The sequence below is a fragment of the Bos indicus genome, chromosome 21 (assembly GCF_029378745.1).
Source record: "Bos indicus isolate NIAB-ARS_2022 breed Sahiwal x Tharparkar chromosome 21, NIAB-ARS_B.indTharparkar_mat_pri_1.0, whole genome shotgun sequence".
Lineage (NCBI taxonomy): Eukaryota > Metazoa > Chordata > Mammalia > Artiodactyla > Bovidae > Bos > Bos indicus.
The window spans coordinates 33,842,518-33,861,347 of record NC_091780.1 but is presented as its reverse complement, the minus strand read 5'-3'; the positions used below and the strand labels follow the sequence as shown (position 1 = coordinate 33,861,347).

The 18,830-nt window shown below is 49.6% G+C and overlaps 1 protein-coding gene across 10 annotated transcripts in view; it reads left to right on the top strand.

Moving 5' to 3' along the window:
• Nucleotides 1-360: 360 nt before the first annotated feature.
• PPCDC (phosphopantothenoylcysteine decarboxylase) overlaps nt 361-18,830 on the top strand; it is a 41,341-nt gene continuing 22,871 nt past the window's right edge. For 4 of the 10 annotated variants that reach the window (XM_070775367.1, XM_019983873.2, XM_019983871.2 and 1 more), the window contains exons 1-3: nt 494-601; nt 2,392-2,548; nt 5,069-5,274. In XM_070775367.1, coding sequence (XP_070631468.1) covers nt 5,092-5,274 — 183 coding nt within the window. In that variant the 5' untranslated portion in view covers nt 494-601; nt 2,392-2,548; nt 5,069-5,091. Of the gene's footprint in view, nt 610-651; nt 1,626-2,391; nt 2,549-5,068; nt 5,275-18,830 lie in introns of those variants that run through there. The other 6 variants (XM_070775368.1, XM_070775369.1, XM_070775370.1 and 3 more) reach the window with 6 other exon arrangements.

Sequence of the window (18,830 nt, the reverse complement as noted above, 5' to 3'; positions counted from 1 at the left end):
TTGGAATTGCTAGAGTCCTTCTGCCTGTTAGGAGTTCTGAGTTTCCTGAGGAAGAGCTGAGTTCACATGCTGCAGTTAAAGATCCCCCACGCTGCAACTAAAAGATTCCGCACGCAGCATCTAAGACCTGGCACAGCCAAAAAAAATATTTAATTAAAAAAATTAAAAAACATAGAAGATAGGCTCAGTAAAAGTATTAAGTACTGCAGTGATAAGCAGTGTGGGTGGGGCTGGGGGATGAAGAGGTCAGACAACTGGCAGGCCCAGATGAAAACAGGAAATACCAACAACTTGGGAACCGGTGTTCTCCGCGGGATTCCCCGAGTGCACTACAGTTCCTGGAAGGCTGAGAAGTTGACTACAACTCCCAGAAGGCTACGCGGTCGCGGAGGCGGCCTCCGACAGCCGTAAAGTTGCGTACCAGTCAGAATCAGCGGGAGGGGCGACCGGGATACCGCGATATTTGGGGCTGCTCCGAGACGCGCCTGGCGCGGGTGAGGAGGCTGGGGGAACCAGGGCTGCCTTCCAGTGGTGGGGCAAGCAGGAGGCTGGGGAAGCTTCGTTGGCGACTTTGACCTCTTTGTGTGACCTCAGTTTCCGTGTATGTGGGTGCGTGTGTCCATGCGTGTCCTCCCTTTCCTATTGGTGCCCAAGAATCTTTGTTCGCCGCTGCGGGTCTGTAGCAGTGTGTGTGTATGTGTGTGTCCGCTGCTGAGCTCCAGTTCTGTGTGTGTGTGTGTGTGTGTGTGTAAGGGCTGTGGAGTCTATGGGTCCGGAGCGCTATGGACCTGTTCCCAGCTCCATCCTGAAGTGGGGCATTTATTTTTTTTAATTAATTTATTTTTAATTGAAGGATAATTTCTTTACGATATTGTGTTGGTTTCTGCCAAACAGCAGCATGAATCAGCCGTAGGTATACTATGAAGTGGTGCATTTCTGTGTGTGCTCTCCCATCCCTGCTTTATGCTCTTCTGCAGTTGCCTAGGGCCCTTTAATCTAGTTTAAAAGGTGGCCCTTTAATCTAGTTTAAAAGGTAGCCCTATCGGTTACCCACATTTACCTCTTGCCTTAAAGAAAGAAACAAACAAAAACCTCGAGCCTATTTTCCAAAAGGAAAGGGGATGGCCCCAAGTACAAACCATTTTACAAGTTGATACAATAGAAAAAGGAAAGCCCTGGGATATTGCAGTTATCCCCTGGCTCCACCTAAAAGTGCTGAATGACATTAAAAAGTGAGAGTGAGGCCAAATTTTGTCAGAGAAAAACTTAAGTGCTGCAGTTTGAAGTATTGGAGGCCAGTGCCAGGTAATAGGCAGGAGAGATTCCCAAGTTGGGGAAGTGATGGGTACCTTGGAGCAGAAGTTGTCCTCATCTCTCCTGGTGGCTGAGAGGTAGCAGTGCCCAGTCACTCCCTTGTTAGTAGCCCCACGTGTGAATGTAATATTAATGTGTGAGTGCCAAGCCGCTTCAGTCCTGTTGGACTCTGTGCAGCCCTATGGACCAGGCTTCTCTGTCCATGCGATTCTCCAGGCAAGAATACTGGAGTGGGTTGCCATGCCCTCCTCCAGGGGATCTTCCCCATCCAGGGATTGAACTTGCATCTGTCACATCTCCTGCATTGGCAGGTGGGTTCTTTACCACTAGGACCACCTGGGAAGCCTGAATGTAATGTGTCCCCAACTTGTGGCCTTGAGGAAGGATGCCAGGAGCTGCAGAGTCAAGCCTGCCTGCTTGTGGTTTGAGAGAAGAGCAGTCTTAGCAGAATGTCAAGACCTTGAGTTCTCCCTGAAGAGCTCCTTGCCTTTCCTTGAAGGAAGGATTTAAAGTGCTCCAGCGGCTGTGCCACGGCTTTTAATGCCTGGGTTTGGGGGAGGAGTGCCACTAGTGGGAGCTGCAGGTGTTACTTGGGCAGAGTTGTACTGACTGGTGGGAGATAAGGGAAGAGCGTAATCTTGGGGCCAGGGGTGAGGAACTTTGACGTCAGGCCAGAGAGTCCTGAGTTCCCTGCCCACTCACCCAAATTCGGTTCTTTTTTCTGGACCCCAGCTCCTGTTTGTGTCTGGGCTGGCCTGAAACCACAGTCTGGATTTTTTAAAGCCCTGGTTCTGCCCTGGCTCCACACTTGCCCATATTGTGATTGGCAGGCATTCTGGAAACTTTTACTTAACTCTGCCCTAATTAAACTCATCAGAAAAGGAGACTTACACATCACAAGGCGGCCACAAGTTGAGGCTCTTTACTCTGTCTGGCCTTGTCTTTCTCAAAGGACAGAGAAGCTTGTCATTTTTCTGGCTGTGGCTGCATGCATGTTGCTACCTGCATGGCTGGCACCCTGGGAGCTCGAGGCTCAGTAATCACAGCTTTCAGCCCTTTGGCCTTTCTGCTTACCAGCTCTTTCTGCTGCTCAAGAGTTCCTGTGAGTCAAGCAGAGCTCAGGAAGATGAGGTGCTGTCTACAGCAACCTTTGAGAGTAAACATAAAGAACTCCTGCCAACTGTTGCCCTCCACAGGACTGGCAGTTTGAGCTGATTTGACCTTGCTTTCAGAGGTTGGTTAAATTATCTACTCTCTAATCCTCAAGTACATATTGCCCCTCCCCCTTCTTTTCTAGAAAGATATTTAGGGTTTGGTCCTTAACAAAGATTGCTTAGCAGGCTAAGTATTAATAGGAAATCTTGGGCTGTACCACCTGCTGTGGGGAAGCAGTTGAAGTCACCAGCATGAATTCCTGCCCCAGATTTAACTGATTGCTTTCAGTAACCTGTTCCTTAGGAATGATATCAGTTTGATGTGGTGGTAGTTTAGTCGCTAAGTCATGTCCGACTCTTGCAGTCCCATGGACTGTAGCCTGCCAAGCTCCTCTGTCCATGAGATTTTGTCCATTTTCCTTCTCCAGGTGGCCTTCCTGACCCAGGGATCGATCCTGCATCCCTTGCTTTGCAGGCAGTCTTCTGCATTGCAGGCAGATTCTTTACTGTTGAGCCACCAGGAGATTTTAAATTCAGTTTCTGATTTGGCAGGAATCTCTCTTTTCCTAGCCCTAGTTGTGTGATAGGGTCAAGGGTCAAGGTTTGGGATTTGGCAGGTGGGTGTTTCTGAAGAGTTGAGAATGTGCCTCCTCCTGGATGCTGATCAGCACACAGATTAGTTCTGGGAAGAAGTTGGCTGATAGGCCCTCTAGTCTTGGCAGCTGCCAACACGGTTCTCCGGGCCTTAGAGTAGACTCAGTTCTGCTGTGGGCAAGCATGGCCCTGGCTGAGGCCCTGATGTAGAGCAGAGATTGAGATTGCTGGCAAATGGAACTTTGGGGGGATGTCTTGTTCTAGGAAACTAGCCTGTGCTTAACCTCTGTTGAGAAGGGTCTGGGCCCCTGGGAGACCCTTCCAGATAAGAGTGGTATAATCAACCCAAACATGGTCCTCAACTCATATGGGTATGTGTCTGAGTCTTAAAGGTAAAAAATGGGCAAGGGGGCCCTAAGGAGCCAAGGGACCTGTAGAGTAAAGAGGGAGCCCTTATGGGTTGCAGTCAGATAAGTAGCCATTGAGTGACTCATTGGACTTCTTCCTCAGGGTCTGCCTTGGGGTCCCTTCCCCTTGTTGATTCTACCCTTTGAGTACATGTCCCAGGATACCCTTGTACAGAGAGTTGCTTACCTCTTGTCTTTCATGCATTGACTCAGAAGGTTGCTGATGGGAGGAGCTTCAGAGATCGCCTGGTCCTGTCTTTGCATTATTCAACGAAGAGATGTGCAGGGAGGGAATGACCCTGAGCCAAGGTTACACAGCAGGTCAAGAGCACAAGGACAGGGCCCAGGGCTCCTGATTCACAGGCCAGGCTTCTGTTCTCTGCCCAGCTCTGCTTCAGAGGGTACAGGTGATGATCCATTCAGCAGATGTTCAGGACCTACCACAGGCCTGATACCTGCCTAGTGGTTGGTGTTTAAACCAGGTCAGACATTCAGGGAGCTTGCTGGTGGTGGTAGCCATGGGAAAGTGGGGACTGAAAGGCAAGGAAACTGATGTCCAAATGGAATCAGTGATCACTGAAAAGGTCCATCCCAGAGAAGGACCCATCTCAAATGATTTCAGGTGTGACTTCTGTCTTCTGTCCATGCACAGATTCCCTGAAGGCAGCAACTGTGTCTTCCACAATTCTTTTGCCTGGTGTGATCACCCTTGATGACTGTTGCTGATGGAATGAGTATGTTTTGCTGGTGCAGCCTGCCAGAGTGTAGGATTCGATGCATCCATCAGCCATATTATCATAAACAATCACTTCTAACAACATCTGGGGACCAGAGGAAGAGACCAAGCAGCTAGTCTCATGGGGTGGCCTTTATCCTTTTTATGCTTGTCTCTTCTTGGCCATGGAATTGTAGGGTGGTGCCTAATCCACAGGGAAAGGGACAGAGAGGCAAATCCCTCCCTGGAGCACCCAAACCCCTTTGTTGCCTAAGGGTCCACCCCATAGGCACCCCTGGAACCTGCCCTGCCAGTCTTCAGTTAGCCCAGCCCACGGCAGTGGCTCCTTCTTCGTCTACCCCCTCTAGTCTCTTCACCACCAAGGTGCCCTCCAGACTCCTTACCAGCACTGGCACCGTCTTTCTAAAATGAAACCCCACCCCGGCCCTCACTGCCCTTGACACTTAGTCCTTGACCTGATTTTGCAGCCTGACCTCCTGCCCACCCCAGTGCCCCCTCATCACACTTTGTCCTCACTGCTAAGCTACTCTCTGTTCCCCAGACCTGCCACCCTCCTTCAGGCCTCTTTACTTTTGCAAGATTGCTCTTCTTGTGAAGTTATTTTCTTCTCTGAAAAACTTCCTCGTACTGCAGGACTCAACCTGAATGTTACTTTTTTTTTTAGGTTTCTGACTACTTGGCACTGACCATATTACAGTGTGACTGATGTGGGGTAGGGGTGTCTGACCTCATCAAACTGCTCCAAGAATCTGGGATTATTGACCCCTGGGGAACCCCAGCATCTGGCCTGGCATCTAACACAGGGTGCTCAATACATTTTGGTTGAATGTATGAATGAAGCAGGTGCCCTGTTCTGCTTTTAGATCCTAAATCCTGACAGAGCTTTATGGAGCCCAATTCTGGCAGGCTCCCAGGACTCGAAGCCACTGGACCCCAGATGGAACCAAGGGCCACAAGTTCAGCTGCTGCACCCTTGAGAAGACAGTTCCGTGTTCTTGTGGGAGTCACTGGGAGTGTTGCAGCCCTGAAGTTGCCTCTTCTGGTGTCTAAGCTTTTGGACATTCCTGATGTGAGTATCCTTACTAGACAGCCTCTGACATTAGAGAGCTGGTGTGCTGGGGCCAGCCCATTTTTGTGCAGTACACAGGGTTTTCCTTAATCATGGTGTTTGTGGAAGTCCTCTGTGTGCATTGATATGCAGGGGACGCAGCAGACAGGGATGAGTGGAACAGTATAACCAGAAACTAGATTAGATAGACACAGAGTGAGTGGAGACTGGGAAAGGAGCACTGGTGAATGGAGGATTTGGCTTCCCAAACACTGACCTTCGGTTCCCTGAGGTCCTGGTGTGGAAAAGGGCTGGCTGGAGAAGTGTGGCAAGTTCTCAGCGCCCCCTGGTGGCCATGGGCTCCCTGCCTCTGCTTTCACTCCATCCTGGACATTTCTGCTCTGTCCTCCTTCCTTGTTGGACACCGTGGCTGTCCTGTCAGTCCAAATGCATGGGAACCTTAGCGACTCCCTGTTGCCTGCAGCTCTGGTTTCAAACTTTGCTCCTTCAGGTGCCCAGAGATGCCCAGAGACCACCACAGCGTGCCAGAGGTAGTGGGCTTAGCCCCTTGCCTTTGGTCAGGTCACCTCATCATTAATCAGTTTTACGTATGGGGTTCCAGGGCAGATTCTTTTGTGGGAAAAGTTGAAGGCTTTAAAAAATGTGAAAGCCAACAGGTGATAACCCCACATCTTAATATATCCTAGGCCCTTTGTTGGTCTGTCTCCTTCTAGTAGCCCCTGGTGGCCTTTCCTTTGGGCCAGCCCCTTCCAGGCTGTGCTGCCCTCCCTACTCTCCCTTGCCCTTTCAGTTTCTTCACAAGCACTTCACATAAAAGCCTTCCTAGCCTGCCTCAGCCCATGTGGTTTTGTTCACTTGATGTATTAAAGAAAGACCAGAAGTGGGATTTTATTCAGGAAAACTATTGTGATAAGGGAAACTAGACCTCAGTATAGAATTGGGTTTAATTATGAATACAGCAAGGAAAAGTGAAGCTTAGTAGCCAAGAGTGGTGTGTGTGTATGTCTGTAAAATTAAGAAGAAACATCAGGCTAAGGGAGATTTTAGCATACTGTCCTGGCTGATTCTCTCTGAAGGCAGCCCAGGTGATCAGACATCATCTAGGGAGTGTTGGGGAACGAGAAGCCTGCTGAGATATCCAGACTGATCACATAGCGAGGGTGTGAGATTCTGGCTAGTAAACCAGTGTAGCAGCAGGAATCGTGCTTAGGAGGATGAAGCCTGGGGACAGGCCTAGTTGCAAAGTGGCTCAAAAGAGGCTGACTAATGTTTGGTTAAGAAGAGAATCTTGACCAAGCTGGGGAACCACACATGACCTTTGACACCATTTGTGATGCTAGTTTTGTGGGGTATTGAACAAAGCTAGTGGAGGTGATGGAATTTCAGTTGAGCTATTTCAAATCCTGGAAGATGATGCTGTGAAAGTGCTGCACTCAATATGCCAGCAAATTTGGAAAACTCAGCAGTGGCCACAGGACTGGAAAAGGTCAGTTTTCATTTCAATCCCAAAGAAAGGCAATGCCAAAGAATACTCAAACTACCACACAATTGCACTCATCTCACACGCTAGTAAGGTAATGCTCAAAATTCTCCAAGCCAGGCTTCAGCAATACATGAACCATGAACTTCCAGATGTTCAAGCTGGTTTTAGAAAAGGCAGAGGAACCAGAGATCAAATTGCCAAGATCCGCTGGATCATGGAAAAAGCAAGAGAGTTCCAGAAAAACATCTATTTCTGCTTTATTGACTATGCCAAAGCCTTTGACTATGTGGATCACAATAAACTGGAAAATTCTGAAAGAGATGGGAATACCAGACCACCTGACCTGCCTCTTGAGAAATCTGTATGCAGGTCAGGAAGCAACAGTTAGAACTGGACATGGAACAACAGACTGGTTCCAAATAGGAAAAGGAGTAAATCAAGGCTGTATATTGTCACCCTGCTTATTTAACTTCTATGCAGAGTACATCATGAGAAACGCTGGGCTGGAAGAAGCACAAGCTGGAATCAAGATTGCCGGGAGAAATATCAATAACCTCAGATATGCAGATGACACACCCTTATGACAGAAAGTGCAGAGGAACTAAAAAGCCTCTTGATGAAAGTGAAAGAGGAGAATGAAAAAGTTGGCTTAAAGCTCAACATTCAGAAAACGAAGATCCTGGCATCTGGTCCCATCACTTCATGGGAAATATATGGGGAAACAGTGTCAGACTTTATTTTTTGGGGCTCCAAAATCACTGCAGATGGTGATTGCAGCCATGAAATTAAAAGACGCTTACTCCTTGGAAGGAAAGTTATGACCAACCTAGATAGCATATTGAAAAGCAGAAACATTACTTTGCCAACAAAGGTCCATCTAGTCAAGGCTATAGTTTTTCCAGTGGTCATGTATGGATATGAGAGTTGGACTGTGAAGGAAGCTGAACGCTAAAGAATTGATGCTTTTGAACTGTGGTGGTGGAGAAGACTCTTGAGAGTCCCTTGGACTGCAAGGAGATCAGCCCTGGGGTTTCTTTGGAAGGAATGATGCTAAAGCTGAAACTCCAGTACTTTAGCCACCTCATGCGAAGAGTTGACTCATTGGAAAAGACTCTGATGCTGGGAGGGATTGGGGGCAGGAGGAAAAGGGGACGACAGAGGATGAGAGGGCTGGATGGCATCACTGACTCGATGAATATGAGTCTGAGTGAACTCCGGGAGATGGTGATGGACAGGGAGGCCTGGCGTGCTGCAATTCATGGGGTCGCAAAGAGTCGGACACAACTGAACGACTGAACTGAACTGAACTGAAACTGCTAGGGCGCAGGGTGTGCTTTTTCCTTGCTTATGTCTGCTCAGCATCTAAGTCAGGGTGACACAGGTGGCTGTACCCGAAGCGTCCAGCAGGGGGCAGTGCTCACTTGCAGATGACCATGTCGTGACTCACAGGCAGGGGCGGGAAACTTTTTTTTTTTTTAAACTTTCCACAAGCTTATACCCAGAAAGTCACCCCCTTACCTCACCCTCCAGGCAGCCAGGGATGCCAGTCAGGCCAGAAGAGGGGAGGGTGTTGTGGCTGCTCTGAGGCTGGGCAGTGGTGCTGGTGGGGCAGGAACCACTTTGGCCTGCCCCCTCCTTGTGTGCCCAGAACCCTCAGTAGGAGCTGGCCAGCAAGAACCTTGAGGGCGGGAGGCAGCCTCTGCCGCTGCCCTCTGGGGAGGGAGGGAGCCATGCAGTTCCCTTTTCCCATAGCCCCAGAGCAAGTGAATTTCCGGCCTGGGGCCGGGTGGGGGCAGGGAGTCCTATCCCAGGAAACAGATGGGCAGCCTCAGAGCAGAGGGAAATGGCAGCTCTATGGCTTCCTGCCATCCCACTCGGCCAGCATTTATCCGGGTGTGAGGAGAGGGTTGCCTGGAGCAGGGAGGCTTTCCAGCCACCCCTGGCCTTTTAGTCTAGCCTCTGTTGCCCGAAGGCCACGTCTGGAACAGGACTTGGCGCCCCCTCTCCAGCTGGAGTTGAAGCTGAACAACTCCAGAAGGGCAGTGATCTAGCAGGGAGGACTCCCGGAGTTAGCCTCTGGGGGCCTGCCTTTGTCATTTTAAAATAAAGATGAGGACTGTCACCCATCCCCTCGGGCTGCCGTCAAGGCTGGGGGAGGGGGGTAGAGCTGAAGGAACTTGGCGTCTTGCGCCAACGCCTAGGCACAGCTCCTGGCACACGGAAGCACTTAACGGTGTTTGTTTCCTGTCCTTCACCCTGTCCTCTTCCCTCGTCGTCGTGTCCTTTAGGGCAGCCACTTGTGTGGGGTGTTGGGGTTGCTGAGACAGCCCACGTGGGAGGCGCCGTGGAGCCATCGTCTATCTGCTGATGTGGGGGGGCCCATGGCCCTCCCTTCCTGTGGGTAGACATCTAGAGTGGCCCAGTGGGTAACCCACGGGGGATCCCTGCTTGCCTTGTGTTGGCCCTCCCTCCCCCCTACCCTGCCCCCTACTCCCTGATGGTACTGATCTCCCCAGTGCCCCTTTTCTGAGTCACCCCCAGGAGTAGTCTTTGTGCCTTGGGCCAGTCCTCCTCAACTCTTTGCCTAAGTCATGCGTTCACATGCTTTCCTGAGCTCCCTGGGGATCCCTAGATTTTGACCAGCAAACAGCTCGCAAAAGCAGCTGGGCTGTGGGCGGCAAGGAGCTGGGTGATTCTACAGACCTGGCTCACAACTGCTGATTCAGCAGTATGTTCAGACTTCCCAGGAGGACCGCTGACCTGGAGCCAGACCGGGGAGGCTGAGGGAGTGAGGGGTAGGAAGGAATTTGGACTGATGCCTCACACACCAGCCGGCATCCAGAGTGGCCACCTGCAGAGAAGCCTTGGAGCCTGTCTGAGAGGTGGGAGGAGCTAGATGTGGGGGGTGGCCAGCCCTCCCTCGAGAGAGGCTGCTGTGCACAGAGGATTTCTCACGCTGACTCTGGGCAGGTCAGATCTTTTTTATGACCTCAGTTTTCTTATCCTTGCAGTAAAGTGGGGGCTGGATAATCAACTGATTCATTTTTAACGTCTCTCCTGGCGTCAGGGCTAGGAGATTCTAGACGTGAGGGCAGAAAGGCCTAGGACCCAAAGGCAGCCTAAGAGAAGGTCCTGGGATGTAGGGGCTGTGGCTGTTTAGCATTCTATAATTGTCCTGTAATTGAGCAGTCAGCTCAGTCAGTTTGTGCCCTTTGGTTGGCACCCTCCTCACTATGGAGAAGACAGACACCTCTGTCTGCTTTTGCTGAGCAGGTGTCAGCAGGGCTGAAAGCCAGAAGAGCATTTTTGAAAGTGGAGGAAATCTCCCACCCAGGAAGTTGGCAGAGCTTCGGCTTAGAGAACCTTAAGTTTCTAGAATGCCTGTCAGGAAGTTCAGGTCTGTTAAGAATTGAGGGAAGAGGGCCTGCATATGTGCAGAATGAAATCTTTTCTGGTTTTCTGGAGGACTGTTTGGGCAATATCTGGAGAAACCAGAAATGGTCACGGGCCTTGATTCACCCATAGGATTGAACCCTGTAGGGTTACGGAAGCTCACTAAATGTACAAGCATGTTCATTTTAGCACCGTTTATAATTATAAAACAAAACGGAAACACACCAAATATCCAGCAGTAGAACTGTGAGCCAGTTATGGTTCAACCTCTTGATGGAATCCAGGGCAGCCGTTCAGGAGCCTGGGTGGATCTCATGTGCTGCTGTGGGGCAGTCCTCAGGATACAGGTGAAACGAGCAAGGTGCTGAGGTTAGCGAAGTGTGGCCCGCTGGCCGCAGTCTTGTGGTCTGTTTTTGTATGGCCTGTAAACCATACAAATATAAACTATTTACCTTTTTAAATGGTTGAAAAAAATCAAAAGAAAAATATTTTGTGACACATAAAATTATATAAAATTTGATTTCAGTGTCTGTAACATTTTATTGGGACACATCCATACCCATTCATTTAAGTATTGCCTATGGCCATCACTTCATGGCAAATAGAAGGGGGAAAAAATGGAAGCAGTGACAGATTTTATTTTCCTGGGCTCCAGTATCACTGCAGATGGTGACTGCAGCCATGAAATTAAGACGCTTGTTCACTCTGACAAACCTAGACAGCATATTAAAAAGCAGAGACATCATTTTTGCCGACAAACGTCCATATAATCAGAGCTATGGATTTTCCAGTAGTCGTGTATGGATTTGAGAGTTGGACCATGAAGGCTTGATGCTTTCAAATTGTGATGCTGGAGGAGACTCTTGAGAGTCCCTTGGACTGCAAGGAGATCAAACCAGTCAATCCTAAAGGAAATCAGTCCTGAATATTCATTAGGAGGACTGATGCTGAAGCCGAAGAAGCTTTGATACTTTGGCCACCTGATGCAAAGAGTCTACTCATTTGCAAAAGACCCTGATGCTGGGAAAGACTGAAGGCCCACGGAGAAGGGGGCAGCAGAGGATGAGATGGTTAGATAGCATCACCGATTGAATGAGCATGAATTTGAGCAAACCCTGGGAGATAGTGGAGTACAGAGGAGCCTGGTGTGCTACAGTCTATGGGGTCACAAAGAGTCAGACACAACTTAGACCAACACCGACAACTAAATGCTACAGTCTTGCTACTACAGAGTACAGTGGCGGTGACAAAGCCTGAAATAGTGTCTGGCCCTTTATAGAAAAGTGTTGCCCACTGCTAGCATATAATATTCCTTTTGTGTGTTCACATGTCTAGGTTAACTGCTTGCGATTTTCCCTCTGGAGGTGGTTACCCTTGTGGCGAGATGGGGGCAGGACGGGAGACTTGGATTTTACGTCCTTCTGTTCTATTTTGATTTTCTAACCTCTGTGTGTACTTATTTTATTTTTTAAAGTCAGTGGAGCTTTTGCTGGGGATATCACGGAATGTTTTTTGTGATTTTATGCCTTTTTTTTTTTTTTTTTTTAAATACTTCTCATCATGGAAAGGAGAGCAGAAGAAACATGGCCTGGTTTGAGGTTTTCCTTTCTTTCCAGGTAGGGACCACCTGCCTGCTTTGTGGTCCTGCTGTGGAAACTGGTTCAGCTGTAGCACTCTGAGGCATTTATTTGGGCTTCCGCTGGCTTGGCTGGCCCCGTCCTTCCCTGGCCTGCTCCCCCGGGGAGTCAGTTCTACAGGCCACAGAGGCAGCCAGCCCCGGGCTCCTGCACCAGGGTCCTTCTCTGATACTCCAGAACAGCGTCCCGAGGGAGAGCCTCTGCAGTTGGCTGCTCTAGCTTCATTCTTGAGCAATTTCTTTAGTCAGGAAAGTGCACAGAGGGATTGAGTGGTTTCCAGGTGGCATTAGTGGTAACCTGCCTGCCTGTGCAGGAGACCTAAGAGACACGGGTTCGATTCCTGGGTCGGGAAGATCTCCTGGAGGAAGGCATGGCAACCCACTCCAGTATTCTTGCCTGGAGAATCCCACGGACAGAGGAACCTGGCGGGCTGCAGTCCACAGCGTTGCAAAGAGTCCGACATGAGTGAAGTGACTTAGCACGCATGCACAGAGAGACTGGCAGCCTGGTCTTACTTGAATGGCAGGAAGGGCCGTGTGCCGAGAATAGCAGCTCCCCCAGAGGCCAGTTTAGAGGCAGAGGAGAGAATGGCAGAGCTTGGTGGGAAAGGGCATGGGTCACAAGAGGGTTAGGATGGTATAGTGAGCTGGAGAGGCTCTTGGAGGCCCTATAGTCCAGATGGCTCATGGCTCAGGAGGGAAACCAGGCCAGAGAGAAAGCATTCGCCTGAGGTCCCCCAGCCAGTAGGCTGGCAGAACTGGGGCTCAAGACCAGGTTTCTTGGCGACCATCAGCAAGCGGCCTTGAGGAGCTCAGCTTATGGGCATTCTCTACTGCACCTAACCACAGCCGTGAGGGCGAGAACCCTCAGGCAGGTGTGAACTACTGCCTGCTCCGGCTTGCTTTGTAGTCAGGGGTCATGTATCACCACCCACTCATTAGACAGACACCTAAGCCCCTATCAGCTCTGGCTGCCATGTGTGTAGTGGGCTCAGTAAATGTCTGTCAAGTGGAGAGATACCATTGTGAGCCACTGGAACACCCTCTCAGCCAACCGGAACTCCCTCGGGGATTTGTTAATGTGGCTTCCTCCTCCATAGCTTCCCCCCAGCCCCATGTGCTGACTGCACCCAGAGCCTTTTGTCTACAGTATACCCGCCACCCCCATGCTCAGGGTCATGCCAGCTGCTTGGCTGGCCCCTAGGCCCCAGGCACTGCCAGCGTCAACACTGGGAGGCCCAGTGTCATGGTCTTCTGCTGTGTGACAGCCAGAGGACCAAGCCACCAGAGCTCTGGACTCCTCGCCTTGTGCCAGGTCAGGTCATGGCTGGTGCTTCCTCTGTAGAGTCCTTGTCAGTCTCCTGTGGAGCCACAGTCACATGCCCTGTAGGAACCCCTGCTCTTTTCTAACCACTCAGCTAGGGGTTCCAGTTGGGGCTCTTCTCTACTTGTATATACCAGAGCTGTGCTATATAATACAGTAGCCACTAGCTGTATTCAAATTTAAATTATTAAAATGAAATAAAACCAGAAGTTCAGTTCCCTTGTCACATCAGCCACACCTCACGTGTTCAGTAGCCGTGTGTGGCTAGAGGCCGCCGTACTGGACAGCACAGATGTGACATGTTTTCTTCACTGCAGAGAGTTTTGTTAGCTGATTTCTGTAGAGTGGTGGTTCTCCATCGGGGCAGTTTTGCCTCCCAGGGAACCCTGGACAATGTCATTTTTGATTGTTATACTTGAGGAAGGGTGCTTCTAGCTCATGCTTGTAGTGAGAAGAGGCCAGAGATGAGAGCGGAGGTGGACATTCAAGCCATGGGATTGATCTCATCTTGTGGCTGTGAAAATGCTTTTCCACAGGTTCCTTTGATACCTGCTCCAGAAGGAGCCTGGGCCAGGCCAGGGGCCTAACAGGAGAAGTGGAGGAATCGCCCCAAATTCTGTTTCCCATTTCCCCTCCCTGACTCCCCAGGAGCCCCAGATGGGACTGCTGATGTGTTTTCAACAGAGAAAGAACGCCAGACTTTCCAACTAGTTTCCGGAAGGAATCTCCATAAATGCTAAGCAAAATGTAGGCAGCTTATACTACAGGGCCTGGCCGCGCCTTGGTCACATCACACAGAGGCTCAGGTTAAAAATATTAAGACAGAAACTCTTGGCAGGTTTGTCACCAGGGGGCCAAGTACAGAGCTGCCTTTCAGGAACTCTGAAGTGTGTGAGAGACCGTTTTAATGTCCAGCCCTGCTCCTCCCAGGACCCAGAAGGGTGTAAGAGGAGGCCACGGAGGGTTTCTGTCCTCAGGAGTTTCTGCTCTGCCAAGGCTCCTTAGCATTTGCTGAGGGAAAGGTCAGGGTGAATGAATGAATAGTCCAAGTTATTTAGAATCTCGGAAGATAACATGACATGCCTTTTTTGTGAAGAAAAAAAAAAGTGTATGGAAACCTAGGGCCTAGCTCTTGGCTCCCAGAACCTTTTTACAGAGTGAATGAAAAGGAAAGAACAAGCCCATGGGACTGAAGAATCATATCAAGTGACATCCCTCTAAAACCAGAAAAACTAGCCTGGGCCTGCCAGACAACACTGGGTCCAGGGTCACTGCCAAGGAGAGGTGGCTGCTTTATAGGGGTCAAGGGAGGGCCATTGGGAATGATGGCTCATCACATACTCTTCACATAACTCTATATAAAGACACTGACCCCAAGAAGCTCCCTAACAATGACTGTGTAACCTGGGAAGGTAGCCAGAGAGACTAGGGATGAGCTTAAAGGAAAAATCTCAAGGCGCAGCAGTGGACCAGGGTGGGAGGCCTACCTGGACCCCTGGGTGGAACTCCCCCAGGAGCCCGGGGGGACGGTGAGGGGCATGTAGAGGGAAGTGAAGGGTAGAGCTGACAGGGAGGAGGGAGCCCCTGACAGGGCCATCACCAAACGGGATGTTTCTAAGGCTGGCCATAGGCACAGTCCTCACTTTGAGAACTGGCAGACTGTTTGGGGAGCCTGGGGAGAGCAGGGCAGAGTTAGGAGAGAGGGGAGAGCAGGGCAACTAGCTCTTCAGGAAGCAGCTTTTCAAATTTCAGAATAGAGAGAATTAATCGGGGTGATCTTAAGGGGCAGACCGTCCAGGATAGTCAGGAAGTTCTTAGAAATGAAAGTAGTCCCTTAAGGAAAAGAAGACAGTGACCAGAAGCTGACATAGCTACCAGGGAAGCCCTCTGTTGAAGGAGATAGGGAAGCAGTTAAATGGAAAGGAGGACATAGTAATCAAAGATGAAGCAAGAATACGGTCCAGAAGTCACCAGAGTGACCTGAAGCTTGCAGTGAAAACTCAGGATGACGGAAATGACTGATGCACATATTTGGAAAAAACAATGAAAGAGCACCGGTCCCAGAGGCCAGTGGTGTAACCTGGGGTTGGGGGGGGACGATTCTTGAGTCCTACCTTGTTTCCAGTGTTTTCTTTTGAACTTGAAAAAGAAAAAATGGTGGTAGAAGAGACCTGACCCAGTTTGGATGATTCATCTCCTGAACTGGGCAAGTTTTGTCCTGGTGTGCTGAGGTTGTGGTTGGTGACCTACAGGTCCTACTTGGAAAAGTTCGTTCTCTTTTTGTTTTTTAAATTTAATTTATTTCATTCTTATTTTTGGCTGTTTCGGGTCTTGGTTGCTGCACGTGAGCTTTCTCCAGTTGAGGTAAGCAGGGGCTCGTTGTAGGGTGCAGTCCTCATTGCCTTGGCTTCTCTGGGGGAGCACAGCTTTAGGTCAACCGGCTTAGGTGGTTGCCCCACGTGAGCTCAGTAGTTGTGGTGCAGGGGCTTTGTTGCTCCAAGGCACGCGGAATCTTCCTGGACTGGGGATCAAACGCGTGTCCCCTGCGCTGGCAGGCCGATTCTTGGCCACTGCACCTCCAGGGGAGCCCAGGGTTCATTCTTGATTCTTTCCCACGCCAAACCCCGTATGGACCTTGGGGAAGGCCTCTGCTCTCTGTTCTTCTCGTGATTTGGATTTGTGTCTTGGGACTATTGATGGTGGTACTGGCAGAGAACAGGCCAGGGGGACAGGGTTGAGCTTTTAGGAGCTTCTCACTGACTGAGCGAAAACAGTGGGCCAGCTCTGGGAAGGGAGCAGTCACTGGGGAAACGTGAGGGACTTCTTTTGGGAAAGGAGCAGTGCAGGTAGAGTCTGGGGCTTGTGGTTTAGCAGCAGCATGGGGGAGAAGAACTCCTGAGGCTTTGCTGATTGCAAACCCTGTGTACGTCAGTACAGGAGGATGTGGCTTCCAGAGAAGCTGGTGTGGGCTCAGGCTCCTCTGACCGACCCTCAGTGGGGGCTGGGAAGTGAGACTCCAGGTTCCTTGAGCCTAACCGCGTGCCACCTTCTCAGAGCCCTGTGGGCAGAACAGATGTTCCAGCCTCAGAGTCCTTCAGTTTGGGGAAATTTAATTTTATTTCGTTTGGAATTTTCATCCCTCTTATTTTATTGATCTCCCCTTCAGTAACTCATTATTAGTTAATGAGTTAGTTAATCTTAATTACTTATTTGGACCTCTTAAGTTGGTCTTCTGATTTTCTCTCTCTCTTTCTTAATACTATTATCCATCTCCTTATGTTCTACTTTTTGAAAAATTTCTTCTAAACTTACATTGAATTTTTTCTTTGACTATTTGTAATTTTAATTTCCAAGAGTTCTTTTTTGTTCACTGAATGTTCATTTAAAAAAGAAAAGAGCATCTGGTCCTATCTGATCTGATCTGTTAATGCCTCCTTCCATTTCCATATATTATGTGTTAACATATCTTAACTGCTGGGTTTTTCTTTTTGTCCTCTTCTCTTTGTTCTGGGTGTTCATACCTTAAAAAAAGAATCTCTTTACTTTTATTTCAGTTGGCTTTTTGAGAGGAAACAGTTTAATCCACTTTATCTAATTGCAAGTTTATTCTTTTATTTAAGCTTTATATATCTTTTTAAGTGTGTCTTTTAAGACATTTTAATGTGATTGATGGATTTTAAAACATCCAATATAAGAGTCTGAATCTTGATCAGGGAGTTTAGCCAATTATATAATCACTATAATTGCTATTCTATTAGGACTTCTTCCCTCTTATTTAATGCTTTCTACTTATGTATTCTCACTGCTTTTTTGTGTTTTTTTTTTTCCTTTCCCTTTCCTTTTTTGTGTATTGAATTTTCTTCTGCTGGTTTGGAAGTTATATATTCTTCTTGTGGTTCCTTCTCACTTATTTGGCCCCATGCCTTACCTCATTGCTGTCTTGGGTCTTAAGAGTCTCAGCACCATCCTGCCTTTTTCCGTTCTCTTCACCTGTGCTGGTCCTGTGACATCTTCAGGGCTGGATTCTGTGCGGGGACAGCAGCCCTTTTCCTTTGCCACCTTGCTCAGAACTGGACCGGGCTCCTTCAGGGCTCTCCTGGAAGGTACTCCCCTGCTCAGCAGGAGCAGGAGGTTCTATGCACGTTTGGGGGCTGGTAGGTTCCAAGGAGGGAGCAGGAGGATGGACGAGTCTGCGAGCTCTGCCGCACGGCTGGGAGCCCCAGGCCTTCTGAAGCTCTTCCACAGTCTACCTCTGAGACGTCTACTCCCTGCTTCCAGCTTCACTCTCAGATGCTGTGCAGAGCGGTGTCCCACAACCCACAAAAGGTGGGAAACAAATGAGGAGAGGGAGCCTTGGCAAGATGATAGGGAGTGGCAGGGACTAGGTGGAGGTGGCACGGGCACACCCCATCCAAGAAGGCAGCCGTTACTCAGCACCACCAACTCCAATCAAGCAACAGTGTGGCCCCCGCAGTGCCAGAGCTTTTGGGTTTTTGAGAGAAACCAGAAAATTGGATTTTCTATGTGAAATCTCCCATAACATTTTACAGAACTCGAATGAACTTTTGGGCAAACCTAATATTTTTTGGCTTACAAATGTTTATAACCCCCATGTAGCCCACATGGAGAAGACTCTTGAGAGTCCCTTTGATTGCAAGGGAATCAAATCAGTCAATCCTAAAGGAAATCAACCATGAATATTCATTGGAAGGACTGATGCTAAAGCTTTGGCCACCTGATGTGAACAGCTGACTCATTGGAAAAGACCTGATGCTGGGAAAGATTGAGGGCAGGAGGAGAAGGGGACGACAGAGGATGAGATGGTTGGGTAGCATCACTGACTCAGTAGACATGAACTCGAGCAAACTCTAGGAGATGGTGGAGGACAGGGAAGCCTGGAGTGCTGCAATTCATGGGATTGCAGAGTCAGAGATGAGTTAGCGACTGAATAGCAACATCAAGGCAGTATACCACCTCTGGCCCAGACACTGTCCCCAGTGATCCCCCTGGTTAGTCAATTCTGTCCTTGTTCCCCTTGACTTTTTTCCTTCCTGGATAAATGTCCCCCAGAGACGTAATTTCCTACACCCCTCCCATCTTAGCCGCCTCTTCTGGGCCCCTTTCCTCTGTCTGCCTGTTAGTCTAGCATCTCAGTTTACCAGTCATGGAAGTGGGTCTGGTGTCATTCACACCATCATGCGCTATTTCTGTTCTGTTAGCCGTCCCCCTTGTTTGCATCATTAATCATCTACTAAATGAATAACTCGGGGGTAACCATCACTCTTGCCCCGTGAGTGTTGGGCACTCGGGTTTGGTTTTCCTGGAGCCTGTCTGCAGCAAGAGCCCATGAAGCCTGTTCCTAGAAGTCCTGGGAGGGACTCTGCTTGCCTGCTCGCTGGGCTGTGGCTGCAGACAGCACGTGCAGGGCCCGTCTCCCTCGTGCCTTGGCCTGCAGAGGGCAGACCTGTGGTGTAGCCCAGAGCTCAGGACCTGGGAGCCTCCTGGGGGCCCCCTCCTGCCTGCCCTGGTCTGTCCCTGCCCGAGTGGCTGGAGCCTGCAGCATTATATACTCTGGGCAGTGGTGTGACTCATTCCTCGGCAGCCCCTCCGATGGGGAAGTGAAACCACTGCACCTGGTGAGGCTTGACCTTTGGGTGACAGCAGAAGTAACTGCAAACGCAGGGCTCACTGCCTCTGGGGGAGAAGCCCTCTCCGCAGCC